A 26,349-nucleotide genomic window follows, 5' to 3' on the forward strand; every position below is an offset into this window, starting at 1 on the left:
AATTAAGAGAGAATATATGATATCAGATAGCTACTTAAACCTTGATGGTAAGTCCCTTTATGAAGTGCTACATGTGTTATTTTAAAGGAATACAAAATGATGCAAACCAGGGCATGCCACAATATATACTGGCATATTGGGCTTTGACAGTTGAAGTTTGATTTAGATATAATAACCTCTTAAGGGGGGGGGGGGGCTCTTGACCTCATTTATTTTATTGAAATACGTATCTGCTGACAGAGGAAAGGAGAGAGGGAAAGGAGAAGGGGCAACATCACCAACTCTCTGGACTCCACCCAGGACCTAGTGCAGGAAGAGCCACTGTTTTCTGGAGTAACCACAGGTTTTAGGAAGCTTACTATTATGACGTGATTAATTTATTTGTATGGAGAAATCCTGGTCTCTCTCAATCTGAATGTTTAAAATCACTGCAATGCCAAAATACTTTTGCACCATTATTTTCTCTGTGCAAAGCCATTGTCGGGATTTTTAATTGACATGCAGGCTCTATGCCTTAGAGGGTTATTATGCTGAGAAAACACTTTTAGGTGATGAAATGGGGCAAAGGTAAGAACAGTAAGTTTTCTTAAGCATTGTACCTCAGTCACAATGGGGGACCAATGATTCCAGTAAAGAGCCTACTCATACAGCCACTGTTAGAGATGATGATGACACAGTCCTGTTCACACAGAAATTGTTTTTAAATGAGCTTTAAACCCAAAAGGGGTTTAAAAATGGTCTAATATCCATTTCAAACCCATACTAACTTCACATCACTTAATATTTACTGAATACCATGGCACCAGGAAACATGCTAGATTCTTAATAACCAAAAAATTACAACACGTTTCATAAATGTTGTAAAGGTGTGTTAGAGATACCAAAGAAGCCAGAGATGAAGGTAATAAACCATCAGGGAGGAAACTGAGAAAGGCTTCACAGAAATTACCACCTAAACTGGGTTTTGACAGATGAAGAGAAGCTCCCAAGCAGGAGAGAAGTGAGAGAACTCAGAGGTGTAAAGTGTGGTTGAATATTTCAAGGAGGGTGGTTTTACTAATAATGCAAAGGGAAGAAGAGGGAAAAGAAAGAAACCAAAGTTAGGCACCAAGGATCACACCACTTAGCCTGATACCATGCTAAGTAATTTCATCTTAGAAAAAGTAAAGAAATGCTGAAGGGCTTTCGGCTAGTAAATGACATGGTCAAATCTATACTTTCTATCCAACAGACCCTATTCCCAAATAGATCTACAAGTAGCTTCTGAAATACATGGCTATAAACCAAGTTGAGAGATAGAAAACTATATGGCCAAAAAAAAAAACCGAAACCATATCCTCCCCACATGCAATTTAATTACAATTTCATTAATTCCAAACATATAAACAGAATTTAGACACAAAATTAAACTGGGCAGTCCTACTAATTATTACTGTCCTTACTTCCACAGTAGCTGGTGGGTAATTTCTGGTTGTTTGGATTTTATAGGAGCTTCCATCCAGTTCCCCCCATCATGGCCACCCAGTACCAAATGGACACTTCTGAATACAGTGCTACTGGGTATGAATGCACAGCATGCCTCTCTCCTTGATGAACCCAATGTGTATTCTGAGTTGATGGGACAGAAAACTAACATTAATAGCTATGATCGTAGTCCAAATCTAGATGCCAAGAGGAATTCAGGCCATAATGTCTTCGGGATATAAATGCTTAACTACAAAGAATAATAAATACTACATAAATAATAAAAGCCAATTACAAACAAAATGGCAGCCATTCTACAAAGGAAAGAGTGTGTCAAAGAAGTCAGGGAACTTTTGGACCACTGAGTAAAATAAGTGACAGATTTCAAAGAATCCCAAAATGAACACCAAAACACACAATCTGAAAGTAAAGCCCTGAGCTTTTATAAAGTGTCGTAATACATTTCTCTGCGGTAGAACCAAACTGCAAAAAGAAAGCCACAATACTACCAAATGAAATAGGAAGAAGGCATTCATTTGGTGGAAGTACATGAACTTTCGTATCTTTGTGGTGAAAGGCACATTCATTGAAAACTACTAATGATGGCAGTGCATTGAAGAACCAGATCAGAGAGTACCCTCATAACTGAAAAGGGTAAATGCACTCTTGAGATCTGAGAGCCTTCATTTTCTTCAGTAATATAGTCCATTATGCAAACAAACACTGTATTTAACATCTATGCTCTTCCACTAAGTAGCCATTAGAGTTAACTTCATCCTATAATGAGAGTCCGCACTGAGCTCAAAATACATCTCATTATTTGACATTAAGGTCCTGGAAATTATCTCAACTCAAGCAATTGGTAACTACTAAAGACTGAAGAATAAAAACCTATTCAGCCTTTGAACCCTTATAAAGTTAATGATACACCGTTACCTAGTACAGATTGCTCAGTATTACTAAACAATGGACAATTCAGCTGACAGCTACATGTAACATTTTAAATCAAGCCTAAGAGTTGCTTGTTAACCTAGTGTCCCTAAGTGCTAAATTCAGTGAGAGAAAAGCAGAGTAAACAATGTTTTCATACTCAACCCTGTGTAACATTCCTCTTTTTGAGAACATTAACAAGTTTTTATTCTTCCTTTCTCCATCTACTTTAGTGGGAAAATAGTTAGTAATCACTTACATTAACAAGAGACTCCTTGAACTTGATGTGAAGTCTATAATTAGAAAGGGCAATGATGGCATCCTCAGCACGGCCCACATACTCTGTGCTTTCTCCATGAAGTTCAAGAAAAGGAACCTTCAAAATGGAAGAAGAAACCTTTCAGAGTTCTAAAACAGTTAAAGCAAAGTCTTCAAGCACGGGTTGAGTGAATGGATGATAAAACCCATCACTCAAACTTAAAATACGGTAAATAAATAAAGGACCTAAAGAGGAGGAGTTATGTCCACATAATTCAAATATACTTGGTTATTCAAGTTCAACATTACTGAAGGAAATGACAGAGATGATCATGTCAAACAATGCATTCTCAGGAAATACATCTTTCTAAAAGGAGAGAGGTTTTCCAGCTTGCATTTCTACCTTGTGTATGGTTTAAGGAAAAACAAAATTATACAGTGCAGTACTTCAATTCATTAGCTCGGCTACATTGTTACTATGATGCTAAATACTTATTTTATAATCAAAGTGGCCTATAATTACCTGAAGATTCTCATCCTCCCGGATCAGCTGCTTCCTGGGAAAGATCTGATTGGCCTGGATGCACTCAAGGCTGTGCCGAGTCTCTTCATCCTGGAAAAACCCAAAACCTTTAAATAATTTCAGAGCTCCCAGTAATCATATTTGATTTTTCTGCCATGTCTAGTAGCATAATCACAATTAAAGTCCAGTGACCAAGGCGAACAGGAAGAAAGCTCAAAGAAAAAGCATTCATCCCCAAAGTGTTCCAACCAATATATTAGGCATCTCTAGTCAGAGAATATACTATAGATGGGGGAAAAAAAAAGTCTAAGTGGTTAAGAACATTTTTACTAAGCACTATTAAGTTGTTAGTACATTACATGTAAGAAACCAAGATAGTTTTTTCTCTTTAGGTTATAACGTTAAATTCTTATTTTTGAAAGCTACATCCTGAATTGCTTAAGAATGAAATAATGTAATGTCTAGAATTTGGTTCAAAATAATTGGGAGAGGGAGAGGAAGGAAGTGGCCTATAATTAGGAAGGAAGTGAGTGGGAATTAACCGAAACGGGATTGTCCACGAGGGTTAACTGATGAAATTTGGGTAAAGCAGGGGTTCACACTAAACCAACATGTCTCCTTTGTTAGACGTGACATTTCCATAATGGAAATGTTTCTTTAAAAATTTAAGTTTAGGAACTGAATTCCTCAAACTGAAAACATGTGTGAACCACTATCCCTAGCTTAATCTGCCTTATATTACAAAAAAGATTTATTTCTATTAATACAATTTCCAAAAAAACCAATAATTTCTAATCTCAGTGGCACTTGAACTAATCACAATTTGTATTAAAAATAGTCTTATATTTTGAATTTTTATAGTTTAGGAAAAGAGAAACAATCCATTAGAAACTCTGACTACAAATTATTTTTTAGGTGTTTATTTTTAATGTTTTAAATTTACATCCAAGTTAGTTAGCTTATAGTGCAACAATGATTTCAGGAGTAGATTCCTTAATGCCCCTTACCCATTTAGCCCATCCCCCCTCCCACAACCCCTCCAGGAACCCTCTATTTGTTCTCCATATTTAAGAGTCTCTTATGTTTTGTACCCCTCCCTTTCCTTGTGTTCATCTGTTTTCTACCTTAAATTTCTCATATGAGTGAAGTCATGTGATATTTGTCTTTGACTAATTTTGCTTAGCATAATACCCTTCTAGTTCCATCCACATAGGTGCAAATGGCAAGATTTCATTCTTTTTGACTGCCAAGTAATACTCCATTGTACATACATACCACATCTTCTTTATCCATTCATCCATCGATGGACATTTAGGCTCTTTCCATACTTTGGCTATTGCTGATAGTGCTGCTATAAACATTGGGGTGCATGTGTCCCTTTGAAACAGCATACCTGTATCTCTTGGATAAATACCTAGTAGTGCAACTGCTGGGTCATAGGGTAGTTCTATTTTTAACTTTTTGAGGAACCTCTATACTGTTTTCCAGAGTGGCTGCACCAGTTTGCATTCCCACCAGCAGTGCAAAAGAGATCTCCACATCTTTGCCAACATCTATTGTTGCCTGAGTTGTTAATGTTAGCCATTCTGACAGGTATGAGGTAGTATCTCAATGTGGTTTTGATTTGTATTTCCCTGATGATGAGTGATGTTGAGCATTTTTTCATGTGTCAGTTGGCCATCTGGATGTCTTCCTTGGAGAAGTGTCTATTCATGTCTTCTGTCCATTTCTTCACTGGGTTATTTGTTTTTTGGGTGTTGAGTTTGATAAGTTCTCTATAGATTTTGGATACTAACCCTTTATCTGATATGTCATTTGCAAGTATCTTCTCCCATTCCGTCGGTTGCCTTTTAGTTTTGCTGATTGTCTCCTTCCTTGTGTAGAAGCTTTTTATTTTGATGAGGTCCCAGTAGTTCATTTTTGCTTTTGTTTCCCTTGCCTCCAGAGACGTGTTGAGTAAGAAGTTGCTGCGGCCAAGATCAAAGAGGTTTTTGCCTGCTTTCTCCTCAAGGATTTTGATGGCTTCCTGTCATACATTGAGGTCTTTCATCCATTTTGAGTTTATTTTTGTGTATGGTGTAAGAAAGTGGTCCAGGGTCATTCTTGTGCATGTCACTGTCCAGTTTTCCCAGCACCACTTGCTGAAGAGACTGTCTTTATTCCATTGGATATTCTTTCCTGCTTTGTCAAAGACTAGTTGGCCATACATTTGTGGGTCCATTTCTGGGTTCTCTCTTCGGTTCCATTGATCTGAATGTCTGTTCTTGTGCCGGTACCATACTGTCTTAATGATTACGGCTTTGTAATACAGCTTGAAGTCCAGTATTATGATGCCTCCGGCTTTGGTTTTCTTTTTCCAGACTGCTTTGGCTACTTGGAGTCTTTTCTGGTTCCATACAAATTTTAGGTTTGTTCTAGCTCTGTGAAGAATGCTGGTGTTACTTTGATAGGTATTGCATTGAGTATGTAGATTGCTTTGGGTAGTATTGACATTTTAACAATATTTGTTCTTCCTATCCAGGAGCATGGAATCTTTTTCCATTTTTTTTGTGTGTCTTCTTCAATTTCTTTCATAAGCTTTCTATAGGTTTTAGTGTATAGATTTTTCACCTCTTTGGTTAGATTTATTCCTAGATATTTTATGGTTTTTGTGCAATTGTAAATGGGATCGATTCCTTGATTTCTCTTTCTGTTGCTTCATTACTGACGTATAGGAATGCAACTGATTTCTGTGCATTGATTTTATATCCTGCGACTTTGCTGAATTCATAGATCAGTTCTAGCAGTTTTTTGGTGGAATCTTTTGGGTTTTCCATATAGAGTATCACGTCATCTGCGAAGAGTGCAAGTTTGACCTCCTCCTGGCCAATCTAGATGCCTTTTATTTCTTTGTGTTGTCTGATTGCTGAGGCTAAAACTTCCAATACTATGTTGAGTGACAGTGGCGAGTGGACATCCCTGTCTTGTTCCTGACTGTAGGGGGAAAGCTCTCAGTTTTTCCCCAACTACAAGTTATTATAAAATCTACATATACAGTACATTTTACAAGAGCAAAAGCCATATCATGTTCTTCTGACAGCACTAAGTATTATAACCATCAGTCAGGAGACAGTTCTGCATGTGCTTCTTAACCCAATTCCAACAATTCTTTAAATATTCTCAAAGAGGAAAAAAAATCCTACCTATAAATAACACTGAAGTTTTTACCTAATTAGCAATCTTAATCATATAACAATAACACTACTAGTGAGGCTCTCAAAGTTAGGTCTGTAGATTCTGAGACCCTATCAGGGGCTCTATGAGGTCAAAACCACCTTCACAATATTAAAACATTACCTGCCTTTATCCACTGTATTAACATTTTTACTAACAATACAAAAAGAATTAGTACATAAAACTAATGGCATCTTAGTATAATCAAAGTAGTGACATCAATTTCACTTAGAATATCCTTGATAAAGCGGGGGGGGGGGGATGGTAACATTTTATTAAATCTTGACCTTTCAAATAAGTCTTTTTTATACAGGAATAACATCAAATACTTCTGCCACATACTGATGTATTATGGCTGTCTTGATGTAAAGCATCTGTGCAACTGTTTCAGTTACAAGCTGAACCAGTTTTTTCATTAAATATTACCATTTTATAAATAAATAAAACATCAAAAAATAAGTGCAAGACAGACCAATTTTTTTTAATGTTTATCTATCTTTGAGAGAGAGAGAGAGAAAGAGAGAGAGAGAGAGAGAATGAATGAGAATGAGTGGGGGAGGCACAGAGAAAGAGGAACACAGAGGATCCAAAGCGGGCGCCATACTGACTGGAGAGCCCAATGCAGGACTACTAGAACTCATGAATCATGAGATCATGACCTGAGTCAAAGTCAGATGCTCAACTGACTGAGCCACCCAGGTGCCCCAGACCAATGGTTTTAAGTGTAACAGAATACAAAAAGCTCACTGATATGGTTTCAGATTCCACATAGCAACCAATTATAAGCTTTTTTTTTTTTTTTTAAGATTTATTCCTTTTTGAAAGAGAAAACAGGGAGGGGCAGAGAGAAAGGGCGAGAGAAAATCCCAAGCAGGCTCCATGCTGTCAGCACAGAGCCTGACGAGGGGCTCAATCTCACAAACCATGAGATCATGACTCGAGCTGAAATCAAGAGTCAGTCACTTAACCGACTGAGCCACCCAGATACCCCTTATCTTTAAAGAAGTATTATATGCCAAGTTTTGGTATAATATAACAGAAGAATACACACAATATTTTCCAGACAGAAAAACTATTAAAATATTCTTCTAACTACATATTTGTGTGAGGCTGGATTTACTTCATATATATTTCAACACATTTTTTTCCAACAACATATTTTAACAAATTAAATGCAGAAGTAGATATGAAGATGTAGCAAACATACACTAAGCCAAACATTAAAGAGATTTGTAAAAATTGTAAAAATAATGTCACTCTTTACACTATTTCTAGAGGACAAAAGTTATTTTTCATCAAAAATGTTTATGTTAACATTAAGCTGGGGTTTTTTTTTAACTTTTAAGCATATTTATTTAAAGAGAGAGAGAGAGAGAGAGAGAGAGAGAGAGAGAGAGTGTGTGTGTGTGTGTGTGTGTGTGTGTGTGTGTGTGTGTGTACACATGAGCAGGGGAGAGGCAGAGACCAGGGGTGGGATCCAAAGCAGGCTCCAAGTTCTCAGCACAGAGCCCCAAGCAGAACTGTGAGATCATGACCTGAGCTGAAGTCAGATGCTTAACCAACTGAGCCACCTAGGCACCCCTCTATTCAGTTTCTTATAGCAAAGAAAGGCTTAATGAAGATGGTATATTTCAGTAAGGTTTAGTAAGGTTTAGCAACCATGTAGCTTAGAGTCTCTAAAAATATAATTACTTAGGGTATACAAAGGTTTGTAACATGACTCCACCCCTATATGTACACCAAAAAACTTGTTAGACAAAGAGTTCTGTGTCAATCTGTTCCATTTTATTCCTCTTCAGTCATTTCCTCCGAGGTCAATGACTAGGTGAAGGAATAATAAGTCATACTTGAAAGGAACTTATTTTTCTATAAGTCTTACCTTTTTTTTTCTTTTAGCCAATTCTAGTTCCATTCTTAAAAGGTAGCTCTTGACTAAAAGAACACTGAGTATTATTTACACTTAGAACTAAGAGAAAAGTTATGAGGAATCCTGAACTTAGGAAGATTTCTCTCATAAACCAACAGGCGATATGTAGGAAATGCTATGAGGGAACGGCAATGCTTTTAAAAATTATTACATAAAAGTACACTTTTAACATGCCTCCTCAGTACCACATTAACTTTTTTAACTCACACAAATATATAGGCCTAAATTTTTATTCTCTTCAAGATCATTTTACAAGGGTACTCATTTCTTCCAGTGATTACCAGACCCTGTTTTTTACTGACCTTTAAATAGCACAGAATTAAAGTAGCAAGCTAAAAACCAAACCAAACTGAGAAGCCATTACAAATCCATTCTTGCTGGCACATTCACTTGGGTGCTGATCCATGCCAATGTATATAACCAAAGTAGCTACTGAAAACTGAAAATGGAATGAATGATTTTAAACATAAGAGGACAGAGAATTAAGTCAGCAAGATAAGAGTATGAAGTAATAATTTTTCATAGTCAAATAAAATAACTGCTCTTTTTAAAAAGACTGTCTCAATTCACATTACCTGTAAGGCTTTAGAGCCGATTTTCCCCTTGTACCTAAACATGCATTTAATCACCAAAGACTTAACATTAGGACAAACTACTCACTGACATTCTTCTAGAAGAACAGTATTAAAAAATTATTTGGCTAACTGTAAGCTGAATTAACTGCCTAATTTATTATAGTTTTTAAGAGTAATGGGTAAAAAAAGGAAGTCAAATTTGAGATGACTGACAGAGTAAGGAGACAAAAGGGAAGAAGAAAGAAACACTGACAAGTCTTGACCTCATAAGAGGCTTGCAAACAAATTTCTCCTAGGCTGTAAGTAGTAATTTCTTACTATTAGTGGGCATGTATTCCACATGGTCAATTTCCTAGTATTACTGAGGAACACCAGGAATTGTGGAATCTGGCACTTCTTAGTTTCTACCAGTTCCATAAGGTCAGTGGGACCACCTACAAAATCTTGAAAAGTGATTAATCACCAAAATTCCAGGCTAGTTTTTGCTACAGGTTTATGCAGGTAAGAGAGGTAAATCGACACCTGAAAGGGAAGTCAACATTACAGATAAATACTTAACACAGAGAGCAGACACTGATGACAAGTCAAAATGCCTATTAATTAAATTCATATACAGCATTCCAGGATAACAAGAAAAACTATCTGCTGCTAAGAGTGAAATATATGTAGGAATACCTGACAAAAGGTAAAAATGAAAGGAATTATCTCATTGTCAATTCCAGTCACTATTCCTCCCCCAGTTTATTTATTTAGGAGAGACAGAGCACAAGTTGGGGAAGGGCAGAGAGGGACAGAGAGAATCCCAAGCACGCTTCACACTCAGAGCCCAATACAGGGCTCAATCTCACCAACTGCAAGATCATGACCTGAGCCAAAACCAAGAGTCAGGTATTTAACTGACTGAGCCAGACAGGCACCCCTCCAGTCACTGTTCTCTTTTTTGTTCCTTTAATGTTTATTTTTGAGAGAGAGAGTAAGAAAATCCCAAGCAGGCTCTGCACTGTAAGCACAGAACCAGACATGGGGCTCAAACTCATGAACCGTGAGATCATACCTTGAGCCAAAACCAAGAGTCAGAAGCTTAACTGACTGAGCCACCCAGGTGCTCCTCTAGTCACTATTCTTAAAACTGATGATAGGGGCGCCTAGGTAGCTCAGTCAGTTGAGCATCCGATTCTTGGTTTCGGCTCAGGTCATGATCTTGTAGTTCATGGGTTCAAGCCCTGCAGCTGGCTCACGGCTGTGAGCACAGAGCCTGCTTCGGATCCTCTGCCCTCCCCCACCTCCCTCCCTCTCTCTCTCTCTGTAAAAAAATGAACATTAAAAAAAAAAAAAAGACTGGTATTGAAGGTCATCAAAAATACAATTTCTCTTGGGGTGCCTGGGTGGCTCAGTCCATTAAGCGACCGACTTCAGCTCAGAACATGATTTCATGGTTCATGAGTTCGAGTCCCACATAGGGCTCTGTGCTGACAGCTCAGAGCCTAGAGCCTGCTTCAGATTCTGTGTCTCCCTCTCTCTCTGCCCCTCTCAGGCTCGCGCTCTCTCTCAAATAAATAAATAAATAAATAAATAAATAAATAAATAAATAAAATAATAAACATTAAAAAAATACAATTCTCCTGATACAATGCTTGGGATTTGTTTCAAAATAATCCAAAGAGTTGACAGTGAGGGAGTCAGAAGAAACATGTATGGCCACGAATTAATGATTACTACAGTGGACTGATGCGTATAGGAGGGTTCACTGTACTATCCTCTTGAGATTTTCCATAATAAAACATGAAAACATATTTTTCTAATGTTTAACCTCCTAAAAAAGACTTCAATTTCCTTTAAGAATCTTTACTCGGATAAGAGAGCAGATGCTAACTTAAATCAGCACAGAGGTATACATTTAAAAAAGGGAAGGAGTGCCTGGGTGGTTCAGTCAGTTAAACATCTGATTCTTGACTTCGGCTCAAATCAGGATCTCACTGTTCATGAGATTGAGCCCCGCACTGGGCTCTGCCCTGGCAGTGCAGAGCCTGCTTGGGATTCTCGCTCTCCATCTCTCTCTCTGCCCCTCCCCTCCTCATGTTCTCTCTCTCTCTCCCAAAATAAACATTAAAAAATAATAATAGTAAGGATTAAGCATGTAACAACCTAAATGCTAAAACAATAGATCAATTATTAATTAAATGAATGGTTCAGCAACTTGTAAAATGTTACATAGCTAGTAAAATGAACATCAGGAATCCAATGAATTAACATGGGAAAATGTTTAATTCCTTTAGTGAAATAAGCAAAATAGAAATTTAATTATGCTTTAATTCTAACTATATAAAATATACATGTGGACATGAACTAGTTAGGAATACAACCATGGGTACCAGTAGAATTATAAATTAGTATTTGTAAAAACTTATTACAATGTTACTTCATGAGAAATTAAAAAAAAAAAAAAAAAAAAAAAAAGACACATGGCCATACTGCTCCCCAACTACAGCACACAAAAGCATCCCCAGAGTACACCAGAAGACTATCCACAGGGCACCAACAGAGACCCTACAGCATCAGGATCAGGACCACACTGTTGCTAGCTATGTGGTGGTATACAAAAAAGGACAACCCCTCAGTACAGAACACAGCTGCTTTTATAAGACTGTCATTTGCTATTCATTACCATTGGCATACATACCATATAAATATTATGCAAACACATTTTCAATTCATTAAAAACTCTGTGGGAAAACCAATAAAATAAAATGTACTCTAGAGAAACAATATTAAAAGTTCATCTGTGTTTGGATATAGGATATATCAAAAAGTTGTTATACCCACAAACTAAGAAAAAATTGGCCTAGCTTCAAGATGAAAGCAGTCACCTTTCTCCTTTTAGTATGACATTTCTGCACAACTAGTTTTTCTGTTGTGTTTCAGTTTGTTTTTAATTTTAAAAGCATTTTCCACCCAGGTCCCTAATGAAGCTTGAAATTAACACGGCCTTTTCAATTCCTTCTCTGTGTACCAGACCAGCATGAAAAACAGTTTGGATCTAGGAAACATAACAAAGTAGACGCAGGCCAATATTACAGAGCACCATTTCTTTTTTTAAGCCTTGAAGCACTGTTTACATATTCTCAGGATTGATAGAAATGTGGCCGGCTCATTGGTCCATCTTCTCCCCGTGGACTGGGCCGGGCCCTAAATGGTCCACAAGTCACTGAAATGTCCACTACAGACTCTTTTTAGTCAAAGATGTAGGCATGGGGGGGGGGGGGGGGGGGGGGCGCCTGGGTGGCTCAGTCGGTTAAGCGGCCGACTTCAGCTCAGGTCATGATCTCGCGGTCCGTGAGTTCAAGCCCCATGTCGGGCTCAGTGCTGACAGCTCAGAGCCTGGAGCCTGTTTCAGATTCTGTGTCTCCCTCTCTCTGACCCTCCCCCATTCATGCTCTGTCTCTGTCTCAAAAATAAATAAACGTTTAAAAAAAATTTTTTTTTTAAATAAAAAAAAAGATGTAGGCATGGGGGATGCAAAGCTGCTATACCTTCTCTGGGATAAAAATACTGCCTTAAAGAGACAGAAAGGGAACATAGGGATTTACTTTTCTCCAGAAAGGTGAATTCAAAAAGAATATGTGTATGACCATATCATAATTCTCCTACGCACAACACACACACACACACACACACGGTTTTCACTACATCTTACTTCCTATAAAAGGATTAAGAAACATGGAATCCAAGAACCATGAATTTTAGTCTTGACTCCATGTATTACCTGACTGAAAAGAGCCAGTATCTAATTCACAGGATTAAACAGAAATAAACAGCTCTAATACACTAAAATACTCTATTACTAAGTAAGCAATAAAAGAAAAGTAACAAGAAGAGAGTTCAGGAATGGAAAAGTGAAACGATTTAGAGTAACAAAAATGCGTGGACTATTAGTGTTCACTTAATTTCAGGATAGAGTTCAATTCCAATTTTCTTGTTATTTCGTTTTTACTTACCATGACAGGAGGCCCAGATTAGGAGGAGAAATCCCCGTCCCTTCTTCCGTGTCTGGCAAGGTTTTCTTTCTTTTATGCCTGGATCTTTAAAAAGAAAAGGAAAAAAAAGAGGACGAAATTGGCAAATTTCCCCCTGCTTGGCCATAGCCTAACTAAAGTAACTACATACTACTACGGCAGACCTGACAGAGTCAGCCCAGAACAAGTTAAATATCACCAGCCAGTCCCCACCAGTCAAATCCAAACTCCATAATGCCTTTGTGAAAATCTTCATGGTCCTAACCTATTTGAGCAAAAAAGTAGCAAAGGCTCGTCATGTTCCTAATGTTGATAGTAACATAGAAAATGTTATAAACTTTGAATGAAATAATAAAGATTAAAACTAACCTGCAAATGCAAAAACAAATTCTTGGAATATTACTGGATGTTTCTGTGGTGATCAATAAATCCAAAATGGATCTCCCTATCTGTGGGAATCAAACTGGCTTAGTAAGCAAAATATGAATGCATACATACACACAGTTAATTATTTCTGAACCATTTAAAAGAGAGTTGCAGGGTGTCTGGGTAGCTCAGTCGGTTAAGCGTCCGACTTCAGCTCAGGTCATGACCTCACAGCTTGTGAGTTTGAGCCCCGTGTCAGGCTCTGTGCTGACAGCTTGGAGCCTGGAGCCTGCTTCAGATTCTGTGCCTCCCTCTCTCTGCCCCAACCACTCGCATTCTGTCTCTGTCTCTCTCAAAAATAAATAAACATTAAAAAAAAATTTTTTTTGAGGAGAGTTGCATACACCATGCCTCTTTACTCCTTACAACTTAAGCATATACGTCCTAAGAACAAAAATAATCTCTTATATAATCACAGTTTTGTAATTTAGAAAGTTGAACATGAAGTACTTTAATCTATATCCAATTTGGTCAACTTAATCAATTATATCCTTCACATTAATTTTTTCCCTTAATAGAGGATCCAGTCTAGGATCACATATTGAATCTAGTCATGTCTCTTGAGTCTCTTATAATCTAGGGCCCATATTATAGTAATAAATGTTTATTTCTTTTTGTGAGAGAAAGCGGGGGCAGATAGAAGATCTGAAGCGGGCTCTGCTCTGACAGCAGAGAACCTGATGCAGGGCTCAAACTCATGAATCATAAGGTCTAACCTGAGCCAAAGTTGGATGCTTAACCAACTGAGCCACCCAGGTGCCCCTATACTAATTGAAATAATGTTTCCTGACATCAAAATTAATTTAATAATCTCACATCTTTCCCTCACACCCAGACCATGTTTCTTAAGAATGTAACACTTAAGGCACCTGGGTAGCTCAGTTAGTTAAGCATCCGACTCTTGATTTCAGCTCAGGTCATGATCTCACTGCCCATAAGATCGAACCCCACATCAAGCTCTGCACTGACAGCATGGAGCCTGCTTGGGATTCTCTCTCTCTCTCTCTCTCTCTCTCTCTCTCTCTCTCTCTCTCTGCCTTTTGTGCACGCACAAACTCTCTCACAATAAACAAACATTTTTTTAAAAATAGAATGTAACACTTTAAATTCATTGTTTTTGCAATATAAGTCTTAGGTGCCTTATCTCAAGTTAATGATTCTAAAATTAAAAATCAATAAATATTTACATTATTATGGTAATGTAAAAAGTAAACACTGCAGAGTCAAGTAATACATTAGGATTAAAGGTCTAATAAGTTATAATACGGACCCCCACTGGGCCAAATGAAGGAAAAGATTCTTATTCTAATCATCAGAGCCAAATGATCTCCCTTTTCTTAATATATGCATGAGAATTTGACAGCTAGAATCTGCAGGCTTCTCTGGGCTCCATCATTAATACCACTTCACAGATGTGACTTCTGAGAAATCATTACAAAAGTAAAATATTTAATCTCCCTACTGAACATAGTATCTCATCTTTCAGTCACCTGCAAAGGAAAAATTACCCAATTTCTTTCTCAATAACTAAAACTTACACTTGCAAACAATAACTCAACCAAGTAAGATACTGAACAATTCAAACTATAAGGTCACAGATCATACATAGCATATAAATCCAAAAAGAAGGGAAAAAACAATACCCTGAATCAACAAGATTATAACTAATCCCTACTAAATTAGATTTAAAATTAGAGGATAATTTCCTAAATTAATTCAAAATCCTAAACAAATTTATTTTCCTAAACAAATAAACAAATTTATTAATTTCCTAAATTCAAATTCCTAAACAAAATCTACTCTTCTCCCTTATTCTTAACACGCACGTGCGCGTGCGCGCGCGCGCGCACACACACACACAGAAAAAACAAAAATGAAAATCCTACTTAAAATCAAATTATAGTGAGAAGTCCTATATCCCAGGACTCTGGAAATGCTTGTGTGAATTGAAAATTCTTTTATGAACACAGTTCTTGCCTGAGGTGTTCACAATCTTATGGGGGCAACAAACAGATAATAAAGGCAAAGTGTGAAAAGAGATGCAGAAATATAACTCCATGACGATGTAAAAGGCAGAGAAATAGATTCTGGTCTGAGTACTCAGGAAGGCTTTTTAGAACTGAGCTTTTAATAGTTGAACTGGTCAGATTCTCAACTACTGAAACAGAGAATAGTAATGATGGCACAAGCAAAGACTGAGATGAAGACTGAAACAAAGACTGAGACTGAGACGAAGACAAGACAAGGGAAAAAAAAAGGCATACTGGAGAGTACTCGAGGGAAAGTAGGTCAATATGGCTACAGCAAAAGGTATCCTAGTTGTATGGGGGAAATGGGTGACTATTTGCAGGAGATGTGTTTAAATTTTTTTTAAGTTTATTTTTGAGAGAGAGAGAGCGAGAGAGAGCGAGAGAGAGCGAGAGAGAGCGAGAGAGAGCGAGAGAGAGCGAGAGAGAGCGAGAGAGAGCGAGAGAGAGCGAGAGAGAGAGAGAGAGAGAGAGAGAGCGCGCGCGTGAGTGAGCAGGCACGCAGAAGTGGGGGAGGGACAGAGAGAAGGAGACACAGAATCCCAAGCAGGCTCATGCCGTCAGCCCAGAGCCCAATGTGGGGCTCAAACTCATGAACTGCAAGATCATGACCTGAGCCAAAACCAAGAGTCAGGTGCTCAACAGAATGCGCCATCCATGCACCCCTGCAGGAGACATGTTTAAAAGCTGCTTGTCAAGAGCCTAAAATGCCATGCTAAGGAGACTGATCCTTATTCTGGAGGCAATGTCAAGCTGAAGGTGGCAGAACAAGGTACTGTACTGAAGTGGATCTAGAAGCGACAACTTCTCTTGTCAATAAAATCAGATTATAGGGGTGCCTGGGTGGCTCAGTCGGTTGAGCGCTGGCTTTGGCTCAGGTCATGATCGCAAGGTCTGTGAGTTCAAGCCCCTCATCAGGCTCTGTGCTGACAGCTCGGTTTCTGCTTCGGATTCTGTGTCTCCCTCTCTCTCTCTGCCCCTCCACCACTCATGCTCTGTCTCCTCTGTTTCAAAAATAAATAAACATTTAAAAAAATTTAAAATTAGATTATAATTTCCTGGGGCCCCTGGCTGGCTCAGTCAGTTAAGCATCTGACTTCAGCTGAGGTCATGATCTTGCAGTTCGCGAGTTCAAGCCCCACATTAGGCTCTGTCCTGAGGGCTCAGAGCCTGGAGCCTGCTTTAGTCTCTGTGTCTCCCTCTCTGTCTGCCCCTCCCTCACTCATGCTCTGTGTGTGTGTGTGTCTCTCTCTCTCTAAAAAATAAATTTAAAAAAATTTTTTAAATAAAATTAGATTTCCTAAATTAAAACAAATGGCAGAAACAGGAGGCAGTACTAAAGACTGAAGTAGTCATAGACACACACAAATCTATGAAAAGAAGAACAGGTCAGACATTAATAACCATGCTGGCGACAGGATTACCAATTTTTTTAGAACTTCTTTTCTAGTTAAATATCACATTTGTAACACTAAGTCTAGTAATGAGGCCTTGATTTTTATATAGATATGTAACAATTTAAGAGAACTCAAAAGAAGAATCAAGGTTTCAATTTAAGAGAATTCCATATTGTTAAGAACTGTCTATTCTAAGACCTACCCTATGACCCAGCAATAGCACTGCTAGGAATTTACCCAAGGGATACGGGAGTACTGATGCATAGGGGCACTTGTACCCCAATGTTTATAGCAGCACTCTCAACAATAGCCAAATTATGGAAAGAGCCTAAATGTCCATCAACTGATGAATGGATAAAAAAATTGTGGTTTATATACACAATGGAGTACTACGTGGCAATGAGAAAGAATGAAATCTGGCCCTTTGTAACAACATGGATGGAACTGGAGAGTGTTATGCTAAGTAAAATAAGACAGAGAAAGACAGATACCATGTTTTCACTCTTATGTGGATCCTGAGAAACTTAACAGAAACCCATGGGGGAGGGGAAGGGAAAAAAAAAAAAAAAAAAAGAGGTTAGAGTGGAAGAGAGCCAAAGCATAAGAGACTCTTAAAAACTGAGAACTGAGGGTTGATGAGGGGTGGGAGGAAGGGGAGGGTGGGCGATGGGTATTGAGGAGGGCACCTTTTGGGATGAGCACTGGGTGTTGTATGGAAACCAATTTGACAATAAACTTCATATATTGGAAAAAAAAAAAAAAAAAAGAACGGTCTATTCTAAACAACGTTAGTAGGGCTACAACTCATTTAATCTCAATTTAAATACAAGTTTCCAAGTATAGTATACTGTATTACAGCACATTATATATGGAAAAAATAATCTGCCTTGAACTCTAGTGAAAAAATCGTAGAGATTTAACATTAAAGTGAACATATAAGAGCTCATCTAAATAATTATGTACATGGACAGACAGGGCCCCCCCACACACACAAATTAATCTTTATATTAGTCTTTGCTGCTTCAAAACAGCACAAGGTGGGGGGGGGGGGAACAATACAATAAACTTACCAAGTGAAGTTTGTCCCAAGAACTTTCTCTATTAGAAGGTTTCACAAGACAATCTGCAAAAGAAAAACCAGTAATTTTACAAGTAGCCTTCCAATCAAGTTAAGCCACTTAAATCTCCCCACAAGACTTTTCTCTACAAGTTGGAATGCCATATTAATACATTTTTTTAATTGTTATAATGTTGATTTAGTCAACAATAGATTTTAGAATGTTTAATTGCCCAGAATAAGCCCAGTCAGGCCTCATCATGCCTTTAGAAACTACAGAACTGTACAGACAGAACTTTCCAGGAACCTACAGATACTCCTATTTAAGAGTTTCTCCTCAATCATCATTTCTGATGGCTTCTCACCTAAACTTTTACTACTACATGAACCAATACTTTATTTCTTTTTTTAATGTCTATTTTTGATATAGAGACAGAGCATGAGCAGGGTAGGGGCAGAGAGAGAGGGAGACACAGAATGTGAAGCAGGCTCCAGGCTCTGAGCTGGCAGCACTGAGCCCGATGTGGGGCTCAAACTCACAAACCGTGAGATCATAACCTGAGCCAAAGTCAGATGCTTAACTGATCTCACAGGAGATCTAGGCTTGGACTTGGTAATTTAAGGTGTTTTGTACACACAACTGGCTTCTACCAAAGGATCTTTTATGTGTCTGAAAAAAATTGGGACAGAAGTGGCAGGGGGTGGTATGGTCTAGGCACGAAGAATTTTTATCACAACTAGGCAAACCTGACCTTTACAGAGATAAAAGACTTAATCGACCTGATTCCCTTACAATGATTTCTCAGTATTTGCAGACAACTCAACCTTTTGGCTGTTACATGACATGAAATCATATAAATAAACAAAACTGTATAAAATATTAAAATCCTAAAATTAAGGAGTCAGTCAACATAGCACATTATATCCATAACTTCCAGAAAACTTTTAACTGATAAGAACCATAAAAAGGAAGCTAAATATGCAATAATAAAGTGTTTTAACCATTTTACAAGTAAAATTTTTGTCTCCCAATAACTTTAATTTTGTAACTTAAGGGCACTGGGGTAGCTTAAGTTGGCTAAGCATCTGACTTTGGCTCAAGTCATGATCTCACGGTTCACAGGTTTGAGCCCCACATGGGGCTCTGTGCTGACAGCTCGGAACCTGGAACCTGCTTCAGATTCTGTCTCCCCTCTCTCTCTGCCCCTTCCCCGCTTGTTCTCTCTCTCTCTCAAAAATAAACATTAAAAAATTTTTTACATAATTTATAAATTTTGTAACTTAGAAGCCATATTAACCACATTCTATATCAAAAATAAAGCTATTCATAATTTGCAACTTGAGACACAAAGTATCAAGTTTAATCTTGTTAAGTTGTTTAAAAAGATATAATACAGAAGAAAAGTTGGGGGTCTGTAAATCTGCAGGACCTTTCCATGCTAGTGTATAATTTTTGCTAAGCACGTGAATACTGAAATACATATTACAAATATTTTCCTTCTAAATTACATCAGTAGGTACATTATATTATCCATGATTTTTTACTTTAGGATAATAAATAATCATTTGTTAAAAAGAAGAGATAACTGGAGCGCCTAGGTCACTCAGTCAAACAGCCAATTCTTGATATCGGCTCAGGTCATGATCTCGCAGTTGTGGGATCAAGCCCCACGTTGGGCTCCATGCTAAGCATGAAGACTACCTGGGATTCTTTCCCTCTCTGTCCCTTCCTGCTCGCATGTGCACGTCTCTCTCTGCCCCTTCCCTCCTTGCACATGCACACATGCTGTCTCTCAAAAATAAACGTTAACAAAAAAGAGAGAGAGAAAGAGAGAGATGCTTGGTCTCTTTGTCCTTAAAAACAACAACAGGGGCATCTGGGTGGCTCAGTCAGTAAGTGTCCGACTTCAGCTCAGGTCATGATCTCACGGTTTGTGGGTTCGAGCCCCGTGTCAGGCTCTGTGCTGACAGCTCAGAGCCTGGAGCCTGCTTCAGATTCTTTGTCTCCCTCTTTCTCTGCTCCTCCCCACTCACACTCTGTCTCTCTCTCAAAAGTAAATAAACATTAAAAAAAAAAAAATTTTTTAAAACAACAAAACAGATGAAATAGTGTATGTGAAGAGACATTATTCCACTTTAAAACTAGTACAAACAGGAGCACCTGGGTGGCTCAGTCAGTTAAGCATCCAACTCTGGATTCTGGCTCAGGTCATATTCTGTAGGTATGAGTTTGAGACCCACATCTGGCTCCTCCACTGATGGCACAGAGCCTGCTTGGAATTCTCTTTCTCCCTCTCTCTCTCTCTGCGCGCCCCCCACCCCTGCCTGTGCTTACTCACTCTTTCAAAATAAATAAATGTAAAAAAAAAAAAAAAACTATTATAAACAAAAAATGAGACACAGCTCATTGTAACTCAGGAAGTTATCAGAGTACTATGAGGTTAACTGTCCAATGACATGCATGTGTTCAGAGTTCAGAGGATGGACAGCCCAGGGAGGCTTCAGAGCTGATGAAGAATTTCAACTGGGTTTTACAGATTGTATGTGACTTAACTAAAGAGAAAGAAGGGACAGGGACAATTCTAGAGAGCATGGCTATTAATACCACAGTAGGAAGTAATCAGGACATTTCTGAGAAACAGAGAATAGGTCAGAACATCAAGAAAGTATTCAGGAAGAGAAGACTAGAAAGGCAGGACACAACTGTGGTCCTTCAATGTCAGGCTAAGGAGTCAGATTTAATTCAATGGTGTGAAACCAAATCAGCACGAAAATAGAAAGATGAAAATGGTGGTATTTAACAGCAGCAAGCAGTAAGTAGAAGGGTCTGGGAGGGAAAATTGACTTAGGATATTCCCAGATTAGTAGTTCAGATATGAACTGCTAATAGCCAAATATCTCAACTGTAGCAAAAATGAATAGGAATATATCAGAGTGAGTAAAAGCATTAATTGCCTGAGCTTAGTAATTGATTAGAAATGGGGAAAAAAAGAGGCAGAGCAAGTTGTCAACAGTAACTGCAAAATGAAATGTTAAGGCCTGTGGTGAATAGAAAAAGGACAATATCATTAAGAAACGAAAGGTGGGACGCCTGGCTGGTTCAGTTAGAAAAGCATGCAACTCGATCTCAAGATCATGAGTTCAAGCCCCACGATAGGGATAGAGATTACTGGAGCACCTGGATGGCTCAGTTGCTTAAGCATCCAACTTCGGCTCAGGTCAAGATTTCCCAGTTTGTGGATTTGAGCCCTGTGTTGGGCTCTGTGCTAACAGCTCAGAGCCTGGAGCCTGCCTTCAGATTCTGTGTCTCCCTCTCTCTCTGCCTCTCCCCACCCCCACTAGTGCCCTGTCTCTGTTTCGCTTTCTCTCAAAAATAAACATTAAAAAAAAGATTAAGAATTAAAAATCTTTAAAAAAATAAAAATAAAAATAAAAATAAAAATAAAAGAAAGGTGGCCTCCCAAGCAGATGTATATCCAGCAGGTGGGGGGAGGGGGGGAGGGGGGGAGGGGGCAGGAGGGATTAAATTCAACAGACAGGTCAAGTCTAGGGGTAATAATAAACTGATTCAAAGTGCTAAATTTACTTCAAGGAAATCACTGTATCTACCATAAAAATCATTTGACAGGTTTTAAATTACTTGATAATTTATTCTGTCAAACATATGAGAAGTCCGTCAATACAGAAGTGTTTGCATAAAGTTTCCACAGGTGTAAAGTTCCAAGAGATGGACCAAACAACAGCAGATTCAACAAAAAGGTTCAGACAGTCTGCTTCAATGATGGCAATGACTCTCCTTCCTAATAACCACAATCAAACAACTACTTGGTTGGAAGCAAGTATGTCACTGTGAGACACTGCCAACAAAAACAAACAAAAAACAAAAACAAAAAAAACCCTTCCCCTTCCTCTTAGGACTATTTGCCAGATAAAGGCCATGTAGAGGTGTAGAGGTCTGAAAGAAGCTCTCTGGTGCCATAAGCTACCTTTCAATGATAGCAGCAGGTATCCCAGGATACAGTCATGTATACCTCAGAGAGTAAGAGCAGTAAGGTTTGGGTGACCCTGAATATATATTGAAAATATTTGAAGTACCACCACATAGGGTTCAACAGGGCAAAGAGGCACATCAATTTGGACTACATATATAATAAAAGACTTCAAACTACAAAAACTAATCAGATTGAACCAAATTTATGAGGAAAAACAAAGAGACTCAGGGCCAGGCCTCTTAAAATGTTGGGGGGTGTGACACAGGTGGCTAAAGCAGCACTTTTTTTGGCTAGTGTATATTTTAACTTTAAAAGAACGATGCATTTTTTTTTTTTTTTACATAGTCCTGTCTCAGTTTCAAATACAGGATAATTAAGAGTTCAAAACTTTTTTTTTTAAGTTTATTTATTTATTTTAAGAGAGTGAGAGTGTAAGCAGAGAGGGACAGACAGAATCCCAAGCAGGCTCCTCACTGTCAGTGCAGAGCCCGATGTGGGGCTCAAACCCACAAACTGTGAGATCATGACCTGAGCTGAAATCAAGAGTCCAACGCTTAACCAACTGACCCATTCATGTGCCCCAAGAGTCCGAAACTTCAAAAAGGCAACAATGAATAATTTTAAAGCAATCTTTTTTTTTTTTCAACGTTTATTTGAGAGAGAGAAAGAATGTGTGCTTGCACAAGTAGAGGAGGAACAGAGAGAGAGAGGGAGACACAGAATCTAAAGCAGGCTCCAAGCTCTGAGCTATCAGCGCACAGTCCAATGCAGGGCTTGAATTCATGAACTACAAGATCATGATCTGAGCCGAAGTCAGACAATCAAACAGCTGAGACACCCAGGAACCCCAAAGAAATCTTTTATTTTCACTGTATGTGAAAGAAATGCCTTTTCTAGCACATGTACTGCATTTTAAGAAAACAGATTCACAGCAAAATTTGAGTGTGGAGGCAATATAAAATAATTCGATGTTAAATTTTAAGTGGCTTTCCAACTGCCACTATTTTAGACAAAAACCTTTTCAGTCTGTGTTTCCTTGTTTATGCCTAACAACTTTTCAGGTATCTGATGGATAATATGATCTTCCCGAACTAGGATTCTGTGGCATGGTGGGTGGAATTATCCCATTGTGGGGAAATGATTTAATCATCAACATTAACCAAAACCCAAGCATTTACCAGCTGAGTAAAACTACTATGGCTTGGTACTCCTAGAAGTCCAAACCTCAGGTTTTCTAAAACCTTTGCTGAAGTCAACTATAAATAAAAATAGAAACAGAGTTCAAAAAGCATGGCTGCATTCACCTATCATGACAAGTTCACTGTGGTGGAGGTTCATTTATTTGACAAGTATTTGGGGATCATAGGCACTATTCTAGGCACTGGGAATGCAGCAATGAACGAATCAAAGTTCCCACCCTTAAAGGAGCTGCAATTCTAGTATCAGCTAAAATATTCTCACATGGTTGAATGTCGTCAGTGTGACTTTTCTCCCCTACTTATTAATTAGATCCATGCTTTGGAAAAGATAAGAAGAAACAGTAAATATAAAATTGAGTCACTGACCTCCTTTCAATGATATCTCTAAACAAGATGGGAGAGAGAAAGAGACAGACTCTACATTATCTTTTCTACTTGGAAACACTAACGTCTGTGCATTTTCAGGGATCCAGATGCAAATTCATGATCAGTATGCATTCCTCTGCCAGCTGTAGAGCACAGATAAGCAGCTAAAATATTATCACTTCCTAACCAAAAAAAACAAAAAACAAACAAAAAAAAAACTACCTTCTTGAAAAACAAAAACCCAGTAATCTGCCAGAAACTGTAACTTAAACTTCATCTTATAATCACATTTCTATACCAAAGAGTCTTTCACTGGTAATAAGTCTCTTGAACCAGCAACACATAAGACAATGCTGAACACACCAAAAAAAAAAAAAAAACCAAAAAACAAAACCTCTGTTTCAATACATAACCCAGGGTCATGGGATCAAGCCCTGTATTTAAAAAACATTTTTTAAATAAAAAGGGAAAGAAAAACCTTCCTACTCCAGAAATTCATAGCTCCTCATGGAAATTTTCCTAATTATAATTCTCCCCTTTAACATATTATATGATTATCTCTTAACATGAGACTGCAGACTCTGTCCCTGCTTCCTACTGTTCAAAGAATAAAATTTTAACTACCTTTTTTAGGACAAAACACCTAAATGACCAATCCCTATGAAGATAAGCAATTTTACAATAAGGTCTCAAAAAGGTTTTTTTGTTTTTTAATGTTTATTTATTTTTGAGAGAGAGAGAGAGAGAGAGAGAGAGAGAGAGAGCGCGAGAGCGAGCCGGGGAGGGGCAGAGAAAGACGGAGACACAGAATGTGAAGCAGGGCCCAGGCTCTAAGCTGTCAGCACAGAGCCTGACGTGGGACTCAAACCCACAAACTGTGAGATCATGACCTGAGCCGAGTTGGACGCTCAACTGACTGAGTCCCCAGGCACTCCGCAAAAAGTTTTTAAATATTTAAATTATGAGCTATTTCTTATGTACTCAATAGAAAAAGAAAACTAATCAAATGAGATAGGTAACAAAAACCAAAAATACAAAAAAGGAAAAAAAAACAGGCAACTAAAAAACTAAGCAAAATTCAACACATCCCATTATTTTGAAACCTGCAGATTTATACTGCTTAATATGCTTTGCTCTGGACCCTGCCCTCAACAAACAAAAACAGACTCTCCAAACTCCCACCCATTTTATACCAAAGCTCCCCTCACCTCACAGCTGCATAAGAGGTTTCTTTTCTTGAAAAACAAACAATTTAATATGAAGGTCAGTTTACCATGGTAACTCAACAGTGTGCCCATGTATAAACGAGCATGATTATCCTCTTTTGCCCAGGTACTTGAGATGTTTAACACCAATTCTAGGAAAAATGTAAATAAACTCTTCAAAAAAATAGCTATCAATATCTCAATCTGCATATTATTAGTATATTAATATTATATTTAGGAATGTTAATGTTCCTCTCCCAGTCTGTAAACAGACTGTCCAAAGTTCTGGTTTTGTCCACTCAGTTTTATACAGGGTAATGGGCATCAAAATGGACAAGTACCAGAAAGCTGAATGAAAATGCACGTCCACCTTTTAAGCATACAACTTAATAATGAAGAAACAGATCTGAATTTTTAACTGCTGTATTCATAATTAAAAACTGCCCAATTCCAGCTAGCCAATAGGTACATTCAAGAAAAGAGAGACAAAACTCAAGTAATATAGGCTATGTGCAATGAAAAGAATCCACTCTTCTACTGGCCTACTTAAAATGTATATTCTGGCAATTAGGTAGGGGGCTACTCATATTTTTGAAAGCAAGCCAATAAAAACCCAAATAACTTCCAATAACCACACACTACAACACAGGCTCTGTTTAAAACAGCATGTTCAAATACCTACTCTTTCGAAGCAGTTCTCAATTATTAAATAGCCAAAAGACCAGAAATTGTCTTGACCAGAACACCATCTTCTTAAGACCATCCTTTTAATATCATACAATTCAACAGAAACCCAGGAAAAGACCTACGCTTTTAAACTACTAACATTTATCTTATGTAAACAGAGAGAAACATGTGACTGTCATCCAAACAGATACAAGGGAGGAAAAAAAAAAAAAAAAAAAAAAAACCTTTTCAGCTGAAGTCAAAAAGTAGAATTCATCAACATGCTTTACAGGAAAGGAGGGCAAAAGTACCACGTTAAATCAGGGCTAATAAGAAATTAGCTATTAAAAAAAATAAATAAAATAAATAAAAAGAAATTAGCTATTAAGCAAAAGAGATTTCTCCTTTTTTGTTTTGAAATAACTACACTAAAATAACAACTCCTAAAACTCAAGTCATGGGTTCATACTGAAGATAAAAAACCAAACTCTGACTTTTAAAAATTCTTAAGCTATCATTTTGCTTAACCCAGTAAGGGGAAAAGGGGAAATGGGGATTAAAAAAAAGTATATTCGCTTAGATTACTTGTATTCATACCAAACATATTAAAATATTGGTAAAATATTCTTTAAAACAAGATGAAAAACTTCTCAAATAGCCTAATCTAAACCAATTCTGGGGCTCCTGGGTGGCTCAGTTGGTTAAGCATCTGACTTCAGTTCAGGTCATGATCTCCCAGTTTGTGAGCTCTAGCCTCAATTTCTCTCTCTCTCTCTCTCTCTCCCTCCCTCCCTCCCCTTAGCTCTCTTATGCTTTCTCTCTCTCAAAAAATAAAAATAAACCTGTTCTGCATAAATTATGGAATATTCCAAGCATATTGTTTATACATCACAAACTTATACTATTCAATTCAACATGAAAATAATAATCCACGCAATTCAAATTCTCAAGTTTCCAATAAGCATGTAAACATATCTAATGTCAATCAGCACTACTCATAAGTTTCTTGCATTTTTCAACCTGAAAACAGTTTGTCAGAGGAACTAATGTCTGTAAGGGGCAGAAGGACAAATGCGTTTTATCCAGCTCTCTGGTAAAACAGCAGGCCTAT

General features: G+C 37.9%; 1 protein-coding gene across 4 annotated transcripts in view; it reads right to left on the minus strand.

Annotated features, from left to right (window-relative positions):
- Positions 1–26,349, minus strand: part of MTMR3 (myotubularin related protein 3) — a 144,264-nt gene that overhangs the window by 41,017 nt on the left and 76,898 nt on the right. For 3 of the 4 annotated variants that reach the window (XM_042961460.1, XM_042961457.1, XM_042961458.1), the window contains 4 exons: positions 17,824–17,876; positions 12,886–12,969; positions 3,176–3,265; positions 2,654–2,770 (listed from right to left, as the gene is read on the minus strand). In XM_042961460.1, the coding sequence (XP_042817394.1) occupies positions 2,654–2,770; positions 3,176–3,265; positions 12,886–12,888 (210 nt within the window). In that variant the 5' untranslated portion in view covers positions 12,889–12,969; positions 17,824–17,876. Of the gene's footprint in view, positions 1–2,653; positions 2,771–3,175; positions 3,266–12,885; positions 12,970–17,823; positions 17,877–25,254; positions 25,394–26,349 lie in introns of those variants that run through there. The other variant, XM_042961459.1, reaches the window with a different exon arrangement.

The sequence above is a fragment of the Panthera tigris genome, chromosome D3 (genome assembly GCF_018350195.1).
Source record: "Panthera tigris isolate Pti1 chromosome D3, P.tigris_Pti1_mat1.1, whole genome shotgun sequence".
NCBI lineage: Eukaryota > Metazoa > Chordata > Mammalia > Carnivora > Felidae > Panthera > Panthera tigris.